Below are 25,890 nucleotides of genomic sequence, written 5' to 3' on the forward strand. Positions count from 1 at the left end.
GCCCCTGTTGTATGAAATGTGCTATACAAATAAACTTGCCTTGCCTTGCCATGTACTGTACATTCAAGCTACAGGCACGTTTCGATTGGAGTGAGATTGTATGCAGATGGAGAGGTGGAGTATCTTAACTCCATGGTTAGTATGTGGATGGAATGTATATGTACAGCATTCTGTATTTAGGGTATTTGGATGGAGTTTATGTCTATTAGGGGAGGCTGGTTGAGGCATCAGCTACCTCCACCACACCAGCCTTCCCTGATATGTATATACTATCATGTATTTGAGGGTGGTGGGTAGCCTGGATGTTGGGGGCTATAGTGCATCAATAATGACACTTTGGGGTGAAAACCTAAACGTACTTGTTGTACAGAACGATGTCCGGTCTCCAGATGAGCTGTGAGGGGATCCTCATGGACGTGATGTTTTCATATTCTCTAGGGTTCCACCTCAGTTTGTAGTCGTACCACTCCTGAAAGAGCAGAACCAACAGTAACAGTATGGCAACAAACAGACACCTCGACACCAAATCGCTGCCCAAAAACTGCTATCGTCGACAGTATCCATAATGATCCAATGGAGAGATACTCACTTGTTTCACCCAGACATTTGTGGTCATCATTTGATTTTTCTCGTCCTTGGAGAAAAAGAACAATGAGACAGATCTTTATTGCATTTTGTTATGATGAGGTAGGCTTCGAAAGTTGGTCTACTCTAATAAAGCATATTCATCATAATCAAGGTAGGACATAGGACACAAATTATATATTTTTAAAAATCATGTTATACAACAGTTAGTTCCGAAGTTATTTGATTGGAGAAGAGGCATGAGTGCCGATATACAGTATAACAGCCTGGGACTTTTAACTATGTATCACTCAGCTGAACAGGTGTTCTATTAAATTACCATTAATTAGACTACATTGTCTCATCCAACGGGGTGGAAATGCCAACATTCTGAAGTTAATTATTTACCTTTGGTTATTATAGCGCCACCTATGGTCTAATCATGGTCATTCTTTCTGCCATAGTTACTGATGCTCTCTAGTTGTGGCATGCAAATTCATAGCATTTTTTGGTCAGGGACTTTTTGAGCTATTTGACCAAAGCGAGGAAAAGAATAATAATAAGAAGTAAACCACCAATAACAATACTGTTCCTTCCTACTACGTAGTCCTAATTCTTACTTCTTCTAGCATTACTAGCCCCTGGCCCTAGCATAGATTACTTTGTCTTGTGATGACTAGACGTTTCACTTACTTAGACAAATATATTTGTTGTAAGTTGCTTTGGATAAAGGCGTCTGTGTAAATGCCAAAAGCGTCAATGTAAATATCACAGGAGTGAAACCAATGGTTCATTGTCCCTCACCACGTCGATGAGCTGAGCGATGGACAGGCCGAAGCGTACGCTGACCACGTCAGTGGTGTTAGCGACGGGTCGCGCTAGCTTGTTGTAGCGGCTGAAGAGAGTGTTCAACAGCCTGTCCTCCGCCTGAGCCCTGGCCCCGGGGTGGGAACACTCTGGAGGAGGGGAGGGGGGGAGGGGGGAGGGGGGGAGGGGGGAGAGGTGGGAGAGGGGAGGAGGGGGATTAGGGGAGGGGGGAGAGGGTGGGAGAGGGGAGAAGGGGGAGTAGGGGAGGGGGGAGAGGTGGGAGAGGGGAGGAGGGTAGAAGGGGGAGTAGGGGAGGGGGGAGAGGGGAGGAGGGGGGAGAGGTGGGAGAGGGGAGGAGGGTAGAAGGGGGAGTAGGGGAGGAGGGTAGAAGGGGGAGTAGGGGAGGGGGGAGAGGGGAGGTGGGAGAGGGGAGGAGGGGGGAGAGGTGGGAGAGGGGAGGAGGGTAGAAGGGGGAGTAGGGGAGGGGGAGAGGGGAGGTGGGAGAGGGGAGGAGGGGGGAGAGGTGGGAGAGGGGAGGAGGGTAGAAGGGGGAGGGGGGAGAGGTGGGAGAGGGGAGGAGGGTAGAAGGGGGAGTAGGGGAGGTGGGAGAGGGGAGGAGGGGGGAGAGGTGGGAGAGGGGAGGAGGGGAGAGGTGGGAGAGGGGAGGAGAGTAGAGGTGGGAGAGGGGAGAAGGGTAGAAGGGGGAGTAGGGGAGGGGGGAGAGGGGAGGAGGGTAGACGGATGTTGTTTGGGATGAGTAGGATGATGAGGAGAATTAGGGGGAGAAACAAGGGGGAGGAAGAGAGACAGAGATACAGTCGGAAATGAGAGGAAGATGGAAGATGGAGGGATGTGAAGAGGGGAAGGAGAAAGGAGTGATTTTAGAGGGAGGGGGAAGAGGGAGAGAAGGAAGAAAAACAAACATTATTTTACATACAATTACACATCACACGTAAACATACATGATTCATTGTAAAGTGTATATGCACTTTAACCTGCTTTGATTGTTTTACTAACAACACAGTACACGCTTCATGGTTCAATCCCATTTTATGTCCACCATTGATCAACCTCCAACCGCAACATCCAATCTCCATCTGCTTCATATTCCTCTCTTACTCAAATATAATGGATCAATACCGCACAATGGAGCTCTTCATCTTTTGAGTTTGCATGCAGGGAGCATACACTACCTTCTCATCTATCCTTCTCTGGCCTTCAATGTAATCCCTGTGTTCTCTACTAGAGTAATCCCATAATGGTAATACCAAGATGCCTTTCCCGTCAGTAATATCTGTACATGAACTTGAATGACCTACAAAACGAAGTCATATAACCATAGCGGTGGAGGCTGGTGGAGGTAGACATCGGAGGATGGGGCTCATTGAGATGCATGGAACGGAATAGGGAATGGTTCCTTATTCCATCCCATCACATTACAATGAGCCCGTCCTCCCATGTCTACCTCCACCAGCCTCCCTGAGCCATACATTAAATTGCATGATGCAAGATGTTCTGTTCTTTTGGCTACATCATGTGGCTTATACATTTGATCATGTGTGTATCATGACTTGGTTGTTTGAAAAAGTTCATTCACAACTGAGACTACCTCTTCCCACTAGAGGGAACTGTTACAACATAGAGTCCAACAGTTTCTATTAACCTAATATGTGTGTTCTGCAATGTAAGAGTAGAGTCCCTTTACAAAAAAAACATTAAAGACACTTGACCGAAAGGCCAATAGCTACCACCATTGCCATATAGTACAAAAGTACAATTTATTTAATTTTGTTAGTTTTAAACGTTTTGCAGATGCTTGTCTAATTGTAAGGTTCTACATGGGCTTGCACCTCCTCCACTGAGTCAGTTTATAACTCAGAAGGATAGTAACAGCAGGGCAACAAGGGCAACTACTAGAGGAGACTGTGATGGACCATTTAGACGTAGTAAGTTTGGGCAAACAGTCTTCTCAGTCAGAGCCATCCATTACTGGAATACCCTTCCTACTGATCTAAGACAGTGCAATAGCTTTCTAACTTTTAAACTTAAACTTAAGGGGTGGCTTAAACTAAACCAAATTTGTGATCATGAGTAATCATACTCATTTCAGGCATTCCTCGTAAACACTGTTTTTAATTATATTCGTCACTTTGTCATGTATCTGTGTATTATCTATTTTTGTACTGTATTGCAATGTAATGCATTTTGCTGTGCCTGCTTATCTTGTATTGTCTTGCTTTGTCTTGTATTGTCATGTAGTGTGTTGCCTGTTGTGTCGCTTTGTTGTGCTTGCTGATGTTTTTAATGACACTACACCATTCATTTTGTAATAGCCTGCTCAGGGACTACAGATGGAAATTAGCTCATGAGCTAACTCTGGCGCATTTACATTGATGTGGAAACTCATTTGTTGATTAATGTGCACTGTCCCTGGTAAATAAATAAATAAATAAAATAAAATAAGATTAGATTAGATTCAACTTTATTGTCATTGCATTGTACAGAGTACTGAGACAACGAAGTGTAGTTTGGCATCTAACCAGATAGATAGTAAATAGTGTGCAAATAGTGGCATAGTGCAAAAGACATGATATTATAGACAGTGCATGATATTACAGTGTAAGGTATTAGTGACACAGCCCAATGAAAAGGGCTACCTGTAGGCGAAATCATTTTTCAGTTTTTTACATGTGCTTAAACTACAGATTGTAAGCTTTCAAATGATGCATCATACATTGAAATCGGAAACAAATTGAAGACGACATGAGTATTTGAAAGTTGCTACACCGGAAATCACTAAGCACAGAAAATCCCCATCAAAGATAATGAATCACCATCAAACAACAAGAAACTAAGTCATTGTGTTATAGATTACACTTATTTAATGAACGTAAAACTGTTCGGAAAAATAACGAGTGGGTACTTCACATCTTCGAGTTGAATGTTAGCTAAAAAAACGAAAATCTGAAAAAAAAAAAAAAAAAACTTTAAAGACGAATTTGACGTCTTTCTAATTTCCGAGAGGTGTCCAGAAACACCAGGAGCAGTGAGTATAAATAAATTAGTATAACACATACATGAGATGAATATCAATATGATATGTACAGTTGAACAAGGGCAATAGGTATTGAGGTATGTTACATGTCATGTAAGTTGTATAATTGGAGACCAATAATTATAACCATAATAAATACAGTATGTATAAACAAGCAGTAGTGCAACAAAAAGTTCAATTGAAGTCCTGAGTGTGCAGCCAGTAGAGGTATGGGGGGGGGGGGGGGGGGTACACTGATACTGGGAGATCATGTTCCTCTTGTTGGGGGGTGGAGGGAGGGTGGGGGGTTCAGCAGAGGAACAGTTGCAGGGAAGAAGCTGTTCCTGAGCCTGCTAGTGTGGGAACGGAGACTCCCTGTTACGGTCAGATAGGGAACCCAAGCGCAGACACAGACAGAGACAGGTTAAAGTAAAATAAAGTATGATTTATTTTAGGGAGTAGGCAGAGAATGGTCGTAGGGCAAGCGGGGGGTCAGACAGGGGGCGTAGTCAGCAGGCAGGCAGGGGGTTTAGGCAGGAGGGGTTGTCGGCAGGCAGGCAGGGGGGTTAGGCAGGAGGGGTAGTCGGCAGGCAGGCAGGGGCTAGGCAGGAAGAGTAGTCGTTAGGCAGGCAGGGGTCAGGCCGGTAGGGCAGGCAGGCAAGAGGGCAGGTAGGTAAGGCAGGCAGGAGGGCAGGTAGCAGGAGTCCGGTAGGGGTACTGGGGAGGTAAAGGCAAAACAGGGGTAAGTAGGAGGCAGGTACAGGCAGGGTAGTAAATAGGTAGGGGAGCTGGAAGCGTATCTTTACGGTAAGCTGAAGCTACGATCTGGCACACATGAACTGCTCCTCCTGAGACATCTTCTGCCCCTCAGCACTGCGTCTCCTGAAGACACCCGCTTTTCCCCTCTACTGTGTCCCTAAGAACTTCTATTGCCCCCCTTGTACTGTTTCTCTGTTTCTCCAGTGTCCAAAAAAAGTCTAGGTTTAGAAGAAGGTGATAGAAGAAGGTTTTTCCTTCTATCAATGGCCCCGGGCCTGAGCTGGATTCTCTTCCTGCTACGACTGGTGGATTGATGATTCACTTGCTTACTATTCAAATGTACAAATGTATCAGTGTAAGTCGCTTTGGAATAAGGCGTCTGCTAAATGCCAAAAATGTAAATGTAAAAATGTAAATGTAAGCCTCACTTTAACACATGTTCATATCAATGAGAGAATTGAGCTTTGGAACCGGATCGTCAGTAGATACTGAGGTAAAGTATGATCATGTTAAAACATAACAATGTTATGTCGTGTAAAGGAATAGAATTAATTTGTAAAGTCAAGGTGAAGATAAAAAAAATACTGAGTTTCCCCCACTGCAATCACATCATTGCTCACAGTTTTTCAGAAGTAGAACTCTCCTAGGCTACGCTGTGGCTTATCTGTCAGCTGCTGAACTCTTGAACGTGTATCTATCTATGTACTCCCCCTTCACACTCCACAATACCTTTTTGCCTTAATGTGCAAGAAAGAGGGTCATAGGACATAATAAAACACATCTATGTATAGCTGCTATTTACTGTACCTTGGAGAGGGAGAAAACACATCAGAATTCCCACGAGATGATAGGAGTCGATAGGAGACATATTCCTGACGTTCCCAACTTCTCCTGTTGCCCATAACATGGAAAACAATCAAAGTCTTCTCCTTTCGTTGAGCTGAACCACCATCTGTCTTTCACTTCTTGTTTCCTTTGATTGCCTTCCTCTGTGTCATCCTTCTTCATTTGTTTTGATACGCGTTTACGTATTACCCAATCTTTACCTGATCTTTATTTTTACAAAGTTGGCCGAAAATCAACATTTAGAAAGTCTGTCACTCCTGTCTCTCCTCTGTCTGTCCCTCCTGTCTCTCCTCCTCCGTCCCTGAGTGATGTTGACTCCGGTCAGTCTGAGGCTGACTACTTTCCTGTTCCATCCAAATGAAAGACATCAAAATGATATCCTTGGGTGCAGGTCAAACATAAATGAATCCCCCCCCGCCCGCCCTCTCTCCCCATCCCTCTCTCTCTGTTTTCTCTCTCTCTCCCTCTCTCTCTCTCCCTCTCTCTCCCTCTCTCTCTCTCTCCCTCTCTCTCTCCCTCTCTCCCTCTCTCTCTCTCTCCCTCTCTCTCTCCCTCTCCCCCTCTCTCTCTCTCCCTCTCTCCCTCTCTCTCTCTTGTTTTAGTGTCTCCCTATGTTGTCCTGTCTCTCTCCATCCCTTCGGTGTACTAGAGGGACCTGCTTTTCACTCACTCCCCTTTCATCTGTCTTTCACTCCATCACAAAACAAACAGCCACTCTCTCTCTCTCTCTCTCTCTCTCTCTCTCTCTCTCTCTCTCTCTCTCTCTCCCCTCTTCAGACCCAGGGAGAAACATTCCCCGCCTCAGGCACCTGCGTACTCTCACTCAGAATGGGTAGCAGGTCACATTCTTATTGTGTGCTTGCCACTATCCATTAACTGAGCTTCAACCATCCTATCCATAGAAATGTCACAACAATATACTTCTTTTGTTGGTTGGCAGACTTTCATCTTACCGTTGCTATACAGTATGCATAGTACTCAAGTTGTAAAAGAAAATCAGGGGGGATGGTGGATTTTATCATAATGGGGACAATTCTAGCATCCCCACAGCATCTGTGACTTCAGTGTCAGTGACTTGGTAAAAATGTCATTGCATGTGTGCGTGCCCTCTCCTCGCCCACAGTATTTTACTCAATATACACAAAACTAAATGTTGAAATAGCAGTAATACCACGTTCATTGATCAAATGACATGGAAAGGGGGGATGGCAGTTTTAGAAGGGGGATGATTTTGACTGTTTTTATTTCAGGAGGGATGCCATCCCCCCTCAACTCGAGTGCTGAGTATGCATCAGGGGAGGCTGGTATGAATGGTGTCAAACATGTAGAGGCCCGTCCTCTGATTTCTACCTCCACTGGTATTGTTCATGAAGATGGGCATGCATCAAATGTGTGTGTGTAGGTCGACTGGCCCCACCACCTCTACACCAACACGGCAGTCGTGCTGGGGGGGGGGGGGGGGGGGGGGGGTGGAAAAGTATTGAATACATCAGAAATGATGTCCCCAGTGTGGCTTATTACAGTACTTGTTACCTGCAGTTTGAAGCTCTTGCTAAACATTTCTGTTTTACTGCAACATGTACTGATCTAGCTCCAAACAAGAATGTTTGCTGGTCATGTATTTGCATGTATATGCATAATTATATGTCATAATCTGTGATTGCAACAAACTCAAAAACCTTTTTTTTTCTTTTTCTTTTGTCTCCCAGTACGAGTACAACGCTTGGGCAGCAGACTGGTCCAAAGAAATGAGGGGGATCCCCCTGATCAGCAGCCGGCCACTGGACAACTGGATCATGTTCCTTACCCACCGCAACGCTGACGTAGCCCACGCCCTCCTGGACGGCTTAAATAAGGTGTCCCCACCCATGGGCATCCGCATGCAGAGGCCTGTTATGTGAGTTCTCACTCTGGGTTGGAGGAGACTGGAAGGAGGCACACACACACACACACACACACACACACACACACACAGTGCTATAGCACCACCTAGTGGCAGGGAGCAACATATGATACCTAAGTTAATTACAACGGTGAGTCCAGCTGTGAATGGGCACAGCTAGAATTAAGGTTCCAAGCTTGAGTTAATGAGCACTTTAAGCTGCAGTATTGTACCACAGGTGTTTTACAAAGCCTTGAGTATTCTTTGCCAATCATACTTGGGTGTTATCTCAAAATGAACATGGTATCATCAGTGGAAGTCCCATTGGTTAAATGTCCAAGTGCTTTGACAGTTTTGGTCTGTGTACAGGGTGGAGTACGAGGACCGCCAGGAGTCTCTGCTCAGGGCTCTGCAGCACAACGTTACAGAGACCACCCAGATGGTTAGTCTCTGAGCATAACATGTCTAGCAATCGTCTTAATCTGTGTCCAGGTAACCACCTCTAGGTGTTGAATGAGGACTAAAGCATGTGTGTTACCTCCTCAGGTGGTGGTGATCCTCCCCAGCAACAGGAAGGATAAGTATGACAGTGTGAAGAAGTACCTGTGTGTGGACTGTCCCACCCCCAGCCAGTGTGTGTTGGCTCGCACCCTTTCCCGCCAACAGGTCGTCATGACTGTGGCCACCAAGATTGCCCTGCAGATGAACTGCAAGATGGGAGGAGAGCTCTGGAGTGTGGAGATCCCAGTAAGTCGCACAGTGAATTGAAATAAACCCAAAGTCACAAATGTTGTTGGGGCCCAATATATAAAAAAACGGCTGTGCACATACAGACCAATGCTCATGATAAGTTTAAAGTGGAATTTTATTATTTGTTGTTTTCATTATTTAATAGACACATTAAAAACGATGAAGATATATATATATAAACGGTCAAGATATCTCGCTTTGAATGCCGTCATCAGTCCTGATGTTCCAAATTGCTCAAGATTCCCGATTCCAGATTATATTAACTCTGGGGCTTTTTTAGGAAGTAAACATAGACTTTGTGTTTTGATAGCTATGATACGTTTTGAAATTATGATAGTTTGAGACGGTATGCATTATGGATTGACCAGAAATACACATGAACATGAATTTTGGGTAAACTTTCCCTTTTTAATGTGGATAACATTTATCTGACTGACTACCTCACATGGGTGCAGGTACAATTTCTACAGCGTGTTCTATTTCTACAACCACACATTTCACACCTATGTGATCTCCATCCACAATCTTATGTTCCACCCCATGTATCTCAATAGAAGCATGTGCTAAACCAAACTTTGAAAGGTGTAACTTCACCTGCCTCTGTTTCACAGCTCCAGCAGCTGATGATCGTGGGCATTGACTGCTACCACGACATGGCTGCAGGGAAGAGGTCCATTGGAGCTCTGGTGGCCAGTCTCAACAAGGGCATGTCCAGGTATGTGGATGAGCATGGAGAAGCATGGCCTTGGGTTATGAATGTGCTCTTTACCACCAATGTTGGTAGCCAGTACCAACTGATTCCTCTTGTTTTCCAGGTGGTTCTCCAAGTGTGTGGTTCAGAGCCGTGGTCAGGAGATCATGGATGGCTTGAAAGTGGCTCTGCAAGGCAAGTTCAATGAAACAACAAAGCATTTCAAATAAGATACCATATCAAAATTGACCACTGACTGCCACATTGTAACAATGTCTTCCAAGTCTTCTTTTCAACATAATCCCTCAGAGAAGCATGAGAATGATCCCTAGTATCCTAAGTGCAGGCTCTCTTTCCCAGGTGCACTGAAGGCCTGGCTGAAGCACAACCAGTGCCTGCCCTCACGCATCATTATCTACAGAGACGGAGTGGGAGACGGGATGCTGCAGAGTGTGGTCAACTACGAAGTGCCACAGATCATGGACTCAATCAGCACCATGGGAAAGGACTACACGTAAGAGGACCTTAAGGACCTACACCTTAATTGAGGATTTCTAACATAATCAACATTTTTCATGTCTTTCTACCAACATATTTTAGTACGAGATGGCAATTAGAGCGTATTAAGGCCTACATGTTAATAACCAGGGTTCCCTTTAACACATTCAATCACCAATCATTCTGATCGTATTTTCTCTCTTCCCCTCCTAGACCCAAACTCACAGTGGTGGTTGTGAAGAAGCGGATCAGTTCCAGGTTCTTTGCCCAAATTGGCGGCAAGATGGCCAACCCTCCCCCTGGAACAGTCATCGACACTGAGGTCACCCGCCCAGAATGGTATTGATTCAATACGCAATTCAGAAAATATGTTGTTTTTTCAGAGATGTGCTATGTCTGCTTTATCCAGTCTTAAAATGGTGGCTACAGTTGCAATTTCCCATTTTCAGGTACGACTTCTTCATTGTCAGCCAAGCTGTTAGACAGGGAAGCGTCTCCCCAACCCACTACAATGTGGTGTATCATGACAGCAGTGGACTGAAGCCTGACCACATGCAGCGACTGACCTACAAACTCTGCCACATGTACTTCAACTGGCAGGTATGCTGGGTTGTCTTTCCAGTAGTAGTTTTAAAGGGGAGGTTTACCCGAACTTTCATTATTTCGTGTGCAGCTGCATCATAGCTATCAAAACGTGAGGTCTGTTGTGACGGGGAGAGAGGGGGGGATCTTGGGAGTTTGGAACATCAGGGCATTCAAAGCGAGATATATTTACTCAGAGATTGTTTTATAACATGATTCTTTGTGTGTGGATATGTCTACTTTAGAATAATGAAAACAACAAATGCACAAAATTACAGGGTCAAAGTCTGCTTAAACTATTCTCTTGGTCAGTAATTCAAATGCAGGCATGAACAGGGTGTAGTTCACATTGAAACACATCTTAAACCTACTGATGTATCGATATTGGTTATGAAATCAAACATACTGTATTTACATATGGTTTTCCCATTTCAGGCATGCAAGTTGTTTTTTGATGCATAAATTGTCGTTGATTTTGTCTCCCCCAATTATTTCAGGGGATCATCCGAGTGCCTGCACCCTGCCAGTATGCCCACAAGCTTGCTTTCCTGGTGGGACAGAGCATCCACAGAGAGCCCAACATGAACCTTGATGACTTCCTCTACTACCTGTGAGAAGGGAGCAGCTACCTGAAGAGCACTTTGGAGTGAACTTGCCTGCCCTCTCTGCCTGCACTGCCCTGCCCTGCCTGCCCTCTCTACCTGCCTGCCCTGCTTGCTGACCCTCCTGATCTGCCTGCTTCATAGAAGCTCTGCCCCTATTCCCCGGAATCAATAAATACACCCAGCTTTGGGTTTTACTCTCCATCTGCCTCTTGTGTTCTGCACTAGTCTGGTTGTCACAAATAAAGAGAGTTGACTCAGTAGTAAGAGGGCATTGGCTGGCAACCATAGGTAACATATGTAGTTTTACTGTCTAAACTTCCTTCCATTATCCTTATCAGCGAACATAGTGAATTCAAATCATATCTTTCATACAAGCACAACATTAAGATAAACATTTATGAACATGTCTTATGTCTACTGTTCAGTGTCTACTGTATGGTGTATATGAAGATGTTATGACGTTTTATCATGAAAATAATGAACAGCAAGCTAGATCCAAAACTAGGGCCGGTGGAGGAGGGCAATTGTCACATTGGACAGACTACCAAAACAGAAAAATAAAGTATCTTAACGACAGCAAAAGTGATGGATGTCAGAAATACATTACCTGGAGATTCAATAAGGTACTTTTATATGACAGGATATGGGTTAGGGTTATATGACACCTGTAGCGAGATAGATAGATAGAGCCAAAAGTAAAAAGTCGCTGAGAGACGCAACCAGGGTCTGGCTGGTAATTGTATGACGCGCCAAACAATCCGCTGAGATGAAAAGTACGTTATATAAATATCATTTACATGCTCCATGTTGCATGTAATTTGTATGCTACTTGTGGTCCAGTATGTCGCAATGTGTACTAGATGTGCTACTGTACCTGTGGTCATGTACTGTTTTTACTGTTTCTACTGTTTTTACTGTTTTTATGTAATGTGCTTTGCATGTTTTTATGTGCTTTTATTACGTCAAATGTAATTGTTGTATTGTGGCTGTCTTGGCCAGGGCTCCTTTGTAAAAGAGACGCTAGTCGTTCAGACTGTTTTTTTACTTACACACACACGAGCGCGCGCATATGCGCGAACTTCGTAAAACCGTATTATATTTTAGTGTCAGGGAAATAAATACATTTAAAATTGTCCACATCGTCACCCGCCTAAGACCCTTACCAGGGGCCTCCATAATGTTGTTTGCTTAGGGCCCCCAAAAGTCTAGGGGCTCCACTGGGTGTATGACAGCAGTGGACTGAAGCCTGACCACATGCAGCGACTGACCTACAAACTCTGCCACATGTACTTCAACTGGCAGGTATGCTGGGTTGTCTTTCCAGTAGTAGTTTTAAAGGGGAGGTTTACCCGAACTTTCATTATTTCGTGTGCAGCTGCATCATAGCTATCAAAACGTGAGGTCTGTTGTGACGGGGAGAGAGGGGGGGATCTTGGGAGTTTGGAACATCAGGGCATTCAAAGCGAGATATATTTACTCAGAGATTGTTTTATAACATGATTCTTTGTGTGTGGATATGTCTACTTTAGAATAATGAAAACAACAAATGCACAAAATTACAGGGTCAAAGTCTGCTTAAACTATTCTCTTGGTCAGTAATTCAAATGCAGGCATGAACAGGGTGTAGTTCACATTGAAACACATCTTAAACCTACTGATGTATCGATATTGGTTATGAAATCAAACATACTGTATTTACATATGGTTTTCCCATTTCAGGCATGCAAGTTGTTTTTTGATGCATAAATTGTCGTTGATTTTGTCTCCCCCAATTATTTCAGGGGATCATCCGAGTGCCTGCACCCTGCCAGTATGCCCACAAGCTTGCTTTCCTGGTGGGACAGAGCATCCACAGAGAGCCCAACATGAACCTTGATGACTTCCTCTACTACCTGTGAGAAGGGAGCAGCTACCTGAAGAGCACTTTGGAGTGAACTTGCCTGCCCTCTCTGCCTGCACTGCCCTGCCCTGCCTGCCCTCTCTACCTGCCTGCCCTGCTTGCTGACCCTCCTGATCTGCCTGCTTCATAGAAGCTCTGCCCCTATTCCCCGGAATCAATAAATACACCCAGCTTTGGGTTTTACTCTCCATCTGCCTCTTGTGTTCTGCACTAGTCTGGTTGTCACAAATAAAGAGAGTTGACTCAGTAGTAAGAGGGCATTGGCTGGCAACCATAGGTAACATATGTAGTTTTACTGTCTAAACTTCCTTCCATTATCCTTATCAGCGAACATAGTGAATTCAAATCATATCTTTCATACAAGCACAACATTGACTTCAGAACATCAATTTCTGGGGAAAAGTAACCACACATTTCACTTTCCCCTTTGAACATCCAGAGGAAATTAGATGCAGTATGTCCATCCAGAATCCATGTTCAGCTCTGTTATGTGCTTTTCCACAAAAACAGGCATTTCCCATTGATCTTGGCTACATCAAAACAAATGATGTTGATGAGACGGACCAGAGAGGGACTACGGAATGCAATCATAAGCAGCATCAAAACATGTCTTCTAGTTTAATGCTACTGTACATCTTAATACATATAACAAGATTTAAAAAAAAATACATTCCACATAATTTGATTATTACTTTCATTTCTTAATTCGGGTAGCACAAGAAAACATTAAATTAAATATTGAGTGACAATTACTGTAATGAATACAGTATGTAATTCATCTTATCAACTATGATGTTGTGTATGGTATCATTGTAATCCTTGACCTTCAAAACATGGGGGTAGACATAATTTGTTCAGTGTTAAGTTATCATGTTTGGTTCAGGAGATATGAAGCAAAATACATTATTCGGCTATGGCGGAAAGGAAAATGCCCGCCATGGCCACCTGAACACTTCATGATGTTGTGTATGGTATCATTTTAATCATTGACCTTCAAAACATAGGGGTAGACATCATTTGTTCTGTGTTATCATGTTTGGTTCAGGAGATATGAAGCAAATACACAATTGGGCTATGGCGGAAAGGAAAATGCCCGCCATGGCCACTAGGAGGAGTTTTTGCGAGGGCTCCACGTCTGAAAATGTTCAGCACCCCAAACTGTACAAGTGTACCAAGTTTTGTGCTTTTATGAAAAAGTGAACTATTTTTTCACATATTAACCGGACTATACCAACTAGTGGACATATTTTAGATTGGAGCAAATCGCATGTGACTTGATTACGAAAAGGGGAGGTAGAGCTCTCCCCGAAATGTCCGTGGTCGTAGTGATTACTGCGCCGTTATACTACCAAAAAGTAGTTCTCTCTCCTACCCAACTGTATAGCCTACTATATAACTATACAATGAGTATGTGTACAGTGTATAGTAAGACATTTGTTTTACTTCCTTTGAGTCGAAAATGCTGCCCGTGTATTCAATAAATAACATATTTATAGAATTCAGTATTCTGTGAACCAATGAATGACACGAGAATTGTATGACGTGCGCAGTGATACTCAGGGGTGAGAAGCCCTACAAATGACCTGATACAATTCGTATCGCAGACAGTTGATCAGATTTGAAAGAAGTCACTTCTATGTAAGTACATCTAAGGCGTTCTGTGAGGAAATAGAGCTAGCTACACGATGTTTATGACCTTACATGCTGCCAGATAATCACTGTCAAAGTAATTAAAGAATATAAGCTTTTAATTGAGCCACATGAGATGGTTTCAAGTCCAGTTGCCACCAGTTGTGATTTTAGCGAGCTAGTTTAGACAGGCCGCCTGTTCTAACGCGATGTTTAAATGTTCAATAATATTAGCCAGTTAGTAATTAATACATCTAAAGCAATGCATTTTAACTGTAGACTACAGAAGCAACGATGACTCTATTAGCTAATGTATGAAGTACAAAGTGGTTGTTAGTTAGCTAGCTAAGGCTGGTCTCTTGCCTCGTGCAGCACTTTGCGCCAGTATGTGGTCACGACTGTGTAAGTAAGTAAAGTAAGTAAAGCTTTATTTATATAGCGCCTTTCGTACATGAAATGCAACTCAAAGCGCTGTGGTCACATAGACATGTGCTCGTGACTGTCTTTAACCATCTATGGCACCTTGTTGCCTCTAGCCATTATTGGCCTTTTACATTCACACAATGCATCCCCAGTTATGATGCAATACTTAGAAAAAGAGGCAAGGCCATAAGGAACCAATAGCAGTGTTTGAATGTGTCACATGTCTCTCTGGAGGCCATGCAGCATCCCTTTCTTCCAGACCTTCCCACAAGAATTAGCTTAGACATTTCTGTCCACAAAAATCGATTAAAAACATATTTTCCTGGCCTTTTTCAACTTTGAAAAAAATATATTCACAATAATAGGTAAGTAAAGCTTACTTTCTAATAGTTTAATTTACTTTATTTGCTAATTAAGTAATGGAAACAATCCTAGTCCCTAAAATTAACTACTCTGTCCATTTACCTCATAACCATAAAACCAGACTCAACAACCTAAACAACTCCATTGAGAAACTTAGCCACATCCCCCAAATCCCCCCACAGGACTTTCACACCTACCAAGATCTGATTCATTGGACACCCCTTGCAGGGGTCACCAACTATATTTGTCCAAGTGCCAGAATTTTTCAAAGCATACACTGTGGGGGCCGGACTTTAATATATATATATATATATATATAATTATTTTATTTAGGCATACTATTGTATATAGTACTATTAGCATATTACTGTTTAATATTTTCATTTTCTTACTAAATTTATGTTATTAATGATTATTAGCCTATTATCAGTGTGAACAGACTCCTGACACCTATTATCCAACCAGCCAACGTCACAGATATCATCAAGTTTGTGCGTGACCCATTCGCGATCAGCCCAGGCGGAGAATTCTCCGCTAATGCGAAAGAGGTGATGCTGCTGGACGAAGCCGCAATTCAAAGTGAACTAGTTGACATCCAGGCCTCCAGCGAAATGAAAGCTGCTCTCCGTAGTGCTGAAAGCGTGAGCACTTTTTGGGTGGCTTGTCCCCAAGACTATGGCACACTGAAGACGTTGGCTATGTATGTGCTCACCATGTTCGGGTCAACTTATACGTGCGAATCTGCGTTCTCAAAGATGAACGCTATCAAGACGAATGAGAGGAACAGCCTGTCAAACGAGTCTTTGGAGGACTGCTTGCGCATAAGCCTAACAACTGTCCAGCCTGATTTTAAGAAGTTGGCGTCAGAGGGGAGATGTCAGTTCTCTCATTAACAAAATGTGAGTATTGCAGACATAGGATTTTATTTTTGCTATGTTAAATGGCATGGTTTATTCATTGTTAAAGTGTAATTTAATGACCTGGTTATTACCGTTTTATTTGATATAGGCTACAGATGCCAGGCGATACCAGGATGCCGCGGTGAACGTTTGACTGACCGACTTGAAAACAACATTTCTGGCAACGAAGGCCTATCATTTGCCATGCAATTTTTTTTATTTAAGTGATGTTAATCTTTTTCATTTTCTGACTGAGAAGTTAGTTATTTAAGTCACTGTTAATGTTACGAAATGTTAAACAAGAGCAACAAAGAGTGAAAAATAAAATAAAACGAAATGTTAAATAGGCCTATGAGTAGGCTATGTGAAAAAATAAAATACAACGAAATGTTAAATGAGAGCTATGAATTTGTCCTCATTCTTGCATGAGAATAGCGCTACGTCTGCCGCATTCCATTTAATAAAAGAGGGGAATTAGTTTCAGCTTCGCTACTGCTATTCAGTGCCCAACCAGAAGCAAGGCTGCAGCTTTGTGAATGAGGTAGGTCTGACTCCTCCTGCATTGTAAGAACTATATGAATCTATGATATATGTTTTATATATGTTTTTTTTATATATATATATATATATGTTTTTCTAATTTAAAAAAAAATAATAAAAAAAAAAGTAAAAAACCCCCGTAAAAACATGAATATTCAGCGGGCCCGATGGAAAGCTTTGGTGGGCCGCATCTGGCCCGCGGGCCGCCTGTTGGTGACCCATGCCTTACAGGAACTAACATTTGGACTCTCTGGCAGAAGTCTTTAAACTAGTGACCCTCTCTAGCGCAGACCAGCGGGAGAGCGGTACTAATCCCCATCACCTAGAAACGAGTGTCAAAAGCATCTTCAACCTCTCTAAGTCCTTCCGACCTACCCCAGCCCAAATTTAGAAACAGAAAACATCAAAACACAGACATGCGTGATAGAAGTTTGTCAGTTTGAGGATAAATGTCGATATATTCTGACAGATTACATCTCCATGGTAACGCCATCGAGGTAACATCAACAGATGATAAGGAAGTGGTGGGCGTGGTCTCAGGGGGGCACAGGAAGTGCTCAGGGCATGGTGACATCACATCCTCTCTCCTCCGATAAACATTGGCTGTGTTCGGAATAGCGTACTAGCATACTCAATGAGTATATACTGCATCCTACCTACTAAATTCATAATAATACTGTAGTATAGTAGTATCCGAAAACCAGCCGACCATTATGCATCTGCCGGGAGCGGCGAATTTAAACCTCCATTTTAAACCTCCATTAGCTAAAATATGTAATTTTGGCTTTACAAGTGTTAACATGTCATTTTATGATGTTTTCAGGCGAGAAAGTAACCACATATATTCCCAAAATGTGTCCAGTTTACCAAAATAACACGTTTATATATCTGATCTGACGATTTTTTGCGCCTTCTGTTCGCTAGCTGCGTTCGTAAATTCGCCCTGGAAATATGATCAGCACTCATGGAATGCCTCTTGTCCAATCAAATTACCTGGTCCCTTTATGACGTTGCACCCAGTGTGCGCTCCGGCGCTCTCAGAGCGATTTTAACTTCTCCCTTCATCCAGGACACCTTGTGCATAGTCTACCCACAAATAGAGTGCTTATATAATAAAGTTCCATGAACTAGAGTGCTCCAGGCACAGGCATATGGATGCTTAGGGTCATGGTCCTGTTGCTCACGGCCATACTAGCCTGAATACGACCTGTCGTAGAGCGGGATAGCAGCGGGAGCGTTTTGAAAATTATTGTGTGCATGAGAGTTTGGTGTTTGAATATTTGCGTAGTTTGTGTGAGTGAAAGGAGAGTCAGTGTGTAAGAGTTTATTCCCCCAGCAGCTTGCTGTTAGGGGGGATATTTTTGTTTTTTCGTTTTGTTTGTACACGGACGGCTCAAACATGGTAAAAGAACTCGGAACGACAGACGACACGACTAAGAAAACGGACACCGGCATGGCGAAAGAAGGAGAGAGAGAGGAGATGGAGAGACAGAGAGGGAGAGATGGAGAGAGAGAGGAGAGAGAGAGAATAGCGAGGAAGAAGCAGGCGGCGGAAGCGAGGGCGAATGCGGAGAGAGAGGAGAGAGAGGGAGAGAGGAGAGAGGAGAGAGAGGAGCCGGCCTACAGCAAGGAGTTGACGGTGGCGGTGGAGCTGGTCGGCGAGGAGAAGGTGACGATGATGGCGCTGCTCCGGGCGACGAAGGAGGTGTGCGGGCTCGTCGTGGGCTGTCGCTACATCAGATTAAACAAATACGAAGTCACGATGAGCCATCCAAAGGGGAAAGAGAGGCTGCTCGACGGCTTCAAGATCAAGGAGACGAGGGTCATGGCGAGGGAGCTGTGCGGGGACGAGATAGTGGTTTCCTTCATCGGGCTGCCGGTCTACACCAAAGACGGGGACATTTTACGGAAACTATCGGACTGGGGGGTGCAAGCGGTCTACCCGAGGCTGTCACCTGTGTCTCTGTTCATACCCTTCTACGGATGGCATTTCAGAGAGAGGGAATAAATCAAACATATGGCAGCAGGCCTTCTTAAAGATTATCCAACTCCACCTGTGTAATGGCTTTATTCAGCAGGTGACATCTGTTACTGGCATGACATAATAGTGTTATACAACGCACACACAGACACACAGAGACACACACACACACACACAGATACACACAGACAGACACACACAGAGACAAACACAGACATACACACACACACACAGTACACTCGAGGGAGAGGAGGAAGAGGGGATGGAGGAGGGAGTTTCGTTGACAGCTCAGACTGTGTCAGAAACTCAGAGTACGAGGTGGTCGGGACTGACAGGAGAGAGTGGGGGGGGGGGGGCATGGGGTCGAGCCTCGACAGCTTTATGGGGGTAACCCAGGCATCGGAGTTGCAAGGGAGCGCACAGACGACTGGGGGGAGAGGTTCCCAACAAGAGCCTTTGCCCCCGAGAGTCGTGCGCCCGAAAGAAGCACAAGAGGCAGGCAACAAATCAAAGGAGGGAACCCCCATGAACAACGAGTCGGAATGGCGAGGGGCCGCATCCGTAAGCCCCCCCCCGAAAACATCTGAAAAGATGTTAACAAGTGTCAGTGACGATGGGTGCGGGGAGCAAGACGAGTCTGAGCTGTTGACGATAGTGGGAGGGAGGAAGAGGGCGCTGTTAGAGGGGAAACTAAAGCGCAAGTCAAAGCAGCAGAAAGCGGAGGGAAACAAGAAATAAAATTAAAATGGTAGTAAACATGTTTATCCTCCTACACTTGTTTTCAATGGTCACGCTTTCCTCCATAAACATCAATGGGCTCAACAATATGGAGAAGCTGGAGGAGGTGCTGGTGACTTTCACATCTGATTTTCTGATACTGCAGGAGACAAAGTGGACAGACACCAAAATGACAGAAATCAAGGGGAAATGGAGGGGTATGCTGTTTGCAAATAATGGGACAAACAAATCATGTGGGGTAGCAATATTAATTAAAGAGAATAGGGTAGAGAATGTAAGAGAGGTTTTGAATGACGGGAAGGGTAGAGTAATAGGGATAGAATTTAATATAAATAATGTTATGTTTAGATTAATCAATGTGTATGCACCAAATAGAGAGGTTGAAAAGAGGGATTTTTTTGTAGAACTGGGTATGCACTGCGGGGTACAGCGATCTTGGGTTTTGGAGACAGTGCAGGAGTATTATGAGAATTTATTCAAAAAAGGTGTTTGGCTTCACATTGAAACGACGTATGAGTCATCTGGTGCCGAGCGTGAATAAAGTCGTCCAAATGGTCGCCTGCCAAAGGTGACTTTGTTCACCAGAAATGTACCATTTATCATGCTTCATTTAGTAGCCAATCAGAGTGCTGTTGCTAGGTAAACACCACAGGGAACACTCGGCGCCCTGGGTGGTGAGCGTTCCGGAACTCTTTGGCAGTTGGGATTTCAGGACTCTCCTTTCATGACTTTTCCTAGATATGTGCGTGTGATGTTCAAAAAAGGTAGTGTAGACAATGACAGTGTAGGAGAAGTTTTTGGGGACAGTTGAGCATAGGTTAGCGGATAGTGACAGGGAAGGGTGTGATAGGGATTTATCAGAGGGGGAGGTCACCTTAGCCATTCAGAGCTCAAATAATGGCAAAAGCCCGGGCTCTGATGGCTTACCAGGTGAATTCTACAAGTGTTTTAGTGCAGTGCTTAGTAAGATTTTGTTGAGGGTTTATAAGGAAATGGAAAGGGTAGAGAAGGTTAGTGAGTCGATGGCAACAGGGTTAATTACTTTATTATACAAGAAGGGTAGTAAGTTACAGTTAGGGAATTACAGAGGGATTAGTTTATTGAATACAGATTACCAAGTGTTAGCGAAGATTTTAGCCAATAGGATTAAGTCAGTAGTAGGGTCCATAGTGTCATCGACTCAGGCGTATAGCATACCAGGGAGAGATATAGCGGATACAATAGGGTCAGTCAGGGATACAGTGAAACACATGAAGGAAGAGGGAGGGATAGTGTTGAGTGTAGATTTCAATAAAGCTTTTGATAGAGTAGAGCATGAGTTTATGTTTAGGACGTTAGAGAAGTTTGGTTTTGGGGAGAGGATAGTTCAGTGGATTAGGTTACTGTATAGTTGTGCAAAGAGTAGGGTAAAGTGTAGTGGAGTTTTGACAGATAGTTTTAGTTTAGAAAGATCAGTTAGGCAGGGTTGTCCGTTGTCCAGTCTGCTGTATAGCATTACAGCAGAGCCACTGGCGATGATGTTAAAATCAGACAGACACATTCAGGGTATACATATTCCAGGGGGTGGGAGGAGTTTAATACATCAGTATGCAGACGACACAAACATAACAGTTAGGGACGTAGATAGTGTGAAGAGAGTAGTCAAGTTATTAGAAGTATATGGGAAAGCATCAGGGGCCAAAATGAATGTAGAGAAGTCAGAAATACTGTGTGTAGGGAGTGTAGACATGAGTGAATGCGATTTACCTTTGAAAGTGGCAAAAGGAATGATAAAAGTGCTAGGAGTGAATGTGGGTGTGAATGAAAAAGAAGCAAGGGATGTAACATGGACAGGGATTTTGAACAGGGTGAAACAAACACTGAATTCATGGAGAAGGAGAAAAATGAAACTAAGGGGGAAGGTGACGGTAATAAACTGCCTGATCCTATCAAAGGTGAACCATGTTTTAAGTGCACTAGATTTACCTTTGTGGGTCACGAAAGAATTGAATGGGGTGATAAATAGTCTTTTGTGGGATAGCAAGCAGGCACTAATTAGGCACAGGGTGTTAATAAATAGTTATAAGAATGGGGGGTTAAAATTGATAGATATAGAGGTGAAGAAAAGGGCAATTAGGGTCAAAATTGTGAAAAAGTTTGTATGGTAGGGATGAATATTGTTGGATGGGTTTCTTTGAGGATTATTTGCACAGGTATGGGGGGTGTGGTGTGAATGGTCTTTTAATGGTTTTTATTAAACCACGGTATGAGGGAATGTCACTGTTTTATAGAGAGGTGTTTGAGGCATGGGGGAAATATTTAGAGCAGGTAAGGTACAAGTGTGTAGGGAAAGATGAGGTTTTAAATCAGCCCATCTTTTTTAACCCGAAGATAAAGTATAATAGCAAGATGATAGTTAGTAAGCACTTTGAACAGGCAGGGTTTAGACAGGTAAAACATTTAGGGCCGGTTTCAGAGACGAGGCTTAAGCCTAGTCCTGGACTAAATCACACTTTCAATGTAAAATCTCCATTGAAGATGTTTTTTAGTCTAGGACTAGGCTTAAGCCTTGTCTGTGAAACCGGCCCTTAGTGTCAGAGAACAATTTCAAAACAGAGCAGGAGCACATTATGAGGGGAAAGTTACCAGGGTGTGGGATTTGTTTGTGTCACTATTTAAAAAGGATGTTAGGTTAGTGCACACACTGGGGAAAGCAGATTTTTGTAAACACTTTGTCAATAATAGCACTTTGGTGACTATAACGGGATGTTAGGTTTTAATATAGAGGATTAGTATCTGTGTTTGGTTTTGAGTCAGTGTTTATGTTTGTTTTATGATTTTTCTGAGTTGACCAAGGGCTGCCAGGCATAGATAAGACCTGGTATGCTACTTGGTCTCATGTTGGTTTTGTCTATTCTGGTTTAGGTTTAGGGTTAGGGTTAGGGTTAGGGTTGTGTCTGTCCCACTTTTTGCGCTGTCTGTCATGAATCACCGTGTTTCTTTATTGTTTTATCATGAGACGCGTACTGAAGGCGGTGGACCCCAGGAAAGCCTCGGGGCCGGATGGCGTCCTGGGACGGGTGCTGAGAGACTGCGCCGACCAGCTGGCCGGGGTTTTCACCAACATCTTTAACCAGTCCCTGTCCCAGGCCACCGTCCCACCCTGCCTGAAAACCTCAACTATCATCCCAGTCCCGAAGAAAAGCACGGTGAGCTGCCTAAACGACTACCGCCCGGTGGCACTCACACCAATCATCATGAAGTGCTTCGAGAAACTAGTCCGGGCCCACATACTCACACGCCTCCCGCCCAACCTGGATCCATACCAGTTCGCCTACAGAGCCCACAGGTCCACAGAGGACGCCATAGCGACGACTCTCCACGCCACTCTATCCCACCTGGAGAGGGGAAACAGCTACGCGAGACTGCTCTTCGTGGACTTCAGCTCCGCCTTTAACACAATCCTTCCAGACAGGCTAGTGACCAAACTACTAGACCTGGGTCTATCACACTCTATATGTGCGTGGATCAAGGACTTCCTGACCGACCGCCCCCAGAGGGTGCGGGTGGGCCCCCACACCTCCACAGCCCTCAGCCTCAGCACTGGGTCACCCCAGGGCTGCGTGCTAAGCCCCATCCTCTACAACCACTACACCCACGACTTCACCCCCATCCACCCCAGCAACTACATCGTAAAGTTTGCAGACGACACCACCGTGGTGGGATGTATCTCGGGGGGGGACGAGGCGGCGTACAGGGATGAGGTAGAGCAATTGAGCAAGCTGTGCCAGGTTAACAACCTGCTGCTAAACAAGTCAAAGACCCAGGAATTCATCGTAGACTTCAGGAGGAAAAAGTCCGAGATCCAGCCCCTGCTCATCGACGGAGAGAGCGTGGAGATAGTCTCAACCCTCCGATTCCTGGGACACAACATGCGGGATGACCTGGCCTGGAAGGACAACACTAAAGGCACCATCAAGAGGGCACAACAGCGGCTATACACCCTGAGATGCCTCAGGAAACAACACAACAAGCAGGAGATACTGGTGGCCTTCTACCACGGCGCAGTGGAGAGCATCCTCACCTTCGGCATCTCCAACTGGTTTCACAGCTGCACAACAGCGGAGAGAAACGAGCTACAGAGAGTCGTGAGAACAGCACAGAAGATCACCGGCGCCCCCCTCCCCTCTCTGGAGGAGCTGTACAAAACACGCTGTCTCAGGAGGGCCTCCAAGATCTCCAAGGACCCGACCCACCCTGGGCACGAACACTTTGTCAAGCTGCCCTCGAACAGGAGGTACAGGACCCCGGCCGCTAAGACAAACAGACTGAAGAACAGCTTCTACCACAGGGCCGTCAAGGCCCTGAACACAGAAAAGGCCTAAGTTCTGGGCCCAGGACAGTCCGGACGGATTGTATGGCAGCTAGTGCTGAGGCACAAACATGTACCCTCTGCGTACCTCTAGGGGTTTAATGTAAATACAGCTGTACAGTGCATAGCGCGGGACGCAACATGATCCTGCTCAGTTCATCTGAAAACATTGACTGGGTAGGTCACGTTTTCTACAGGGTCTGAGATCGAATATCGTTTGAGAGATTATCAATGTACCTATGTTTTATTTGAATGTTTGATAAGTAAGATAGCTGTTTTGAGTTTCCCCATTTATAGTATTTTAGTTTGGAACATATCACAAGTTTGTTAATGTGAGTTTTCTGTTGTTAACAATGATGGCGCTAACGTGAATGTCCGTGTGTAACATCATTTTAGAATCTAGCCTGATGACCCTGCAACCGTGTCCACAAATTGATGCACTGTATGTTTTCTACAGGTAATATTATTATTGTTGTGCTATTGTATGTCTGTTGTTCTGCCAAAGTTAGTAGACCGTATTGTATGAGGTTGGGTTTTCCACCTCGCTAGTTTGCACCACGCTCGCAGCTAACCTAGCAGTCAGGTTGCAGCCATGTGTTGCACGTGGTGTGCATGCGTGTATTCCAGTTGCGCTGTTTTTCTATGCATTGTATTGTTAATATATATATAATTGATTGTTTGACTGTTCAAATACCACTATACGATCACACAAGCGAGGATTTATGTAGTCTACACATTTTGTATTTTTGTTTCATATTATTGTTATAATTTGTGTAGTATGAGTGACTACTGTATGCTCAGTTCATCTGAAAACACTGACTGGAATCTAGCCTGATGACCCTGCAACCGTGTCCACAAATTGATGCACTGTATGTTTTCTACAGAATAAATGAACGTGAGCCATCCAGCTGAGAGTGATTCATGCAAAGATACACCCCGTCACACAAGCACTACAACCAACTTGTCCGTCTGAAGCTACAATACTGGGATCATTCGTGATTGGGCTACAAACAGTCAAATACTAAGCGAACATGTGTGTAAGACACAAATAAACTTGGATTTCATGCATTTCAAGTGGCATATTTGTAATCATGACGATGTAGTCATGTCTAAGAATGCATTTCATCATGTTAATTCCAAGTATAGTGAAAATACCACCGCTCATCCGTGATCAGACTTAGCTGGGGTGCTGCAGCTGAAGAGTATCAAATAGAGTGCAAAAAAGCAGCATCTGCACACTCAAATATGTGCAAAAAACAATGTTTATTGCAAGCTTTCGGTCCCCAGGCTATCGGACGATGTAAACAATAGCTGTATGACAAGTTTGTATGACGCAGTTTGACGAGGCTGAAAGGCACAGGGTTGCCAGATGGGATTGACAATTTACAGCCTAAACTTTCTATAACCTCAAAATCAAGTAGCCCATTCGGCGGTGACCCGCCCCATCTGGCAACCCTGGACGCAACTCTGCAATTCTGGACGCGAAATGCATTTAGGGAAATAGGAGACGAGATAGTGTCCATCAAAACCGACTTCAAATTTCCCGGAAATAACTGCTCGCCTACTAAATTTCTCGCATACTCAAATCTTGCATACTGTACGTTCGGAACGTACTACATACTCAAAATCTACGTCATATCTAGTATGAGTAGTATGCTAGTATGCTATTCCGAACACAGCCATTTATTTAATCACAGGAGCCACATGCAGACAGGTTCAACACTGTCACCAGTAGATGGCGCTCTACAGCAACGAACTTCAATCGATGTCAGAGAGGGACATGAAATAACAAGCAGACACAGTTAACTGTATAATTCTCAGCATTTTATTGTGCAAAGTACCAGACTCCACTGTTACCAAGACAAACTAATTTCTAGAAAGAAAAACTGAAGCTTCGCCAGGTAACTCAAGCCCAACACTTATGGTGGTACCCTACTGGTGTGGGGTGGTACTACAGGTAGTCTAACACAGGATATCAGTTTTCAAAGCAAAAAGAAAGAAATATTCAAGTATTAAAAAGTAATTCAGTGAAATTAAATGACTAATAA

General features: G+C 44.1%; 1 protein-coding gene across 1 annotated transcript in view; it reads right to left on the bottom strand.

The window, feature by feature from the left end:
• The window catches only part of LOC308171212 (neuronal acetylcholine receptor subunit alpha-4-like), a gene marked incomplete at both ends in the record, with an annotated part of 10,831 nt that extends 4,799 nt beyond the window's left edge, over positions 1-6,032 (bottom strand). Inside the window, 4 exons of the mRNA XM_080546057.1 lie at positions 360-469; positions 590-634; positions 1,369-1,520; positions 5,972-6,032. Of these exons, the coding sequence (XP_080402183.1) occupies positions 360-469; positions 590-634; positions 1,369-1,520; positions 5,972-6,032 (368 nt within the window). The remainder of the gene's footprint in view (positions 1-359; positions 470-589; positions 635-1,368; positions 1,521-5,971) is intronic.
• Between the last annotated feature and the right edge of the window lie 19,858 nt (positions 6,033-25,890).

Source organism: Nansenia antarctica (assembly GCF_963989245.1).
Source record: "Nansenia antarctica genome assembly, chromosome: 15".
Taxonomy (NCBI): Eukaryota; Metazoa; Chordata; class Actinopteri; order Argentiniformes; family Microstomatidae; genus Nansenia; species Nansenia antarctica.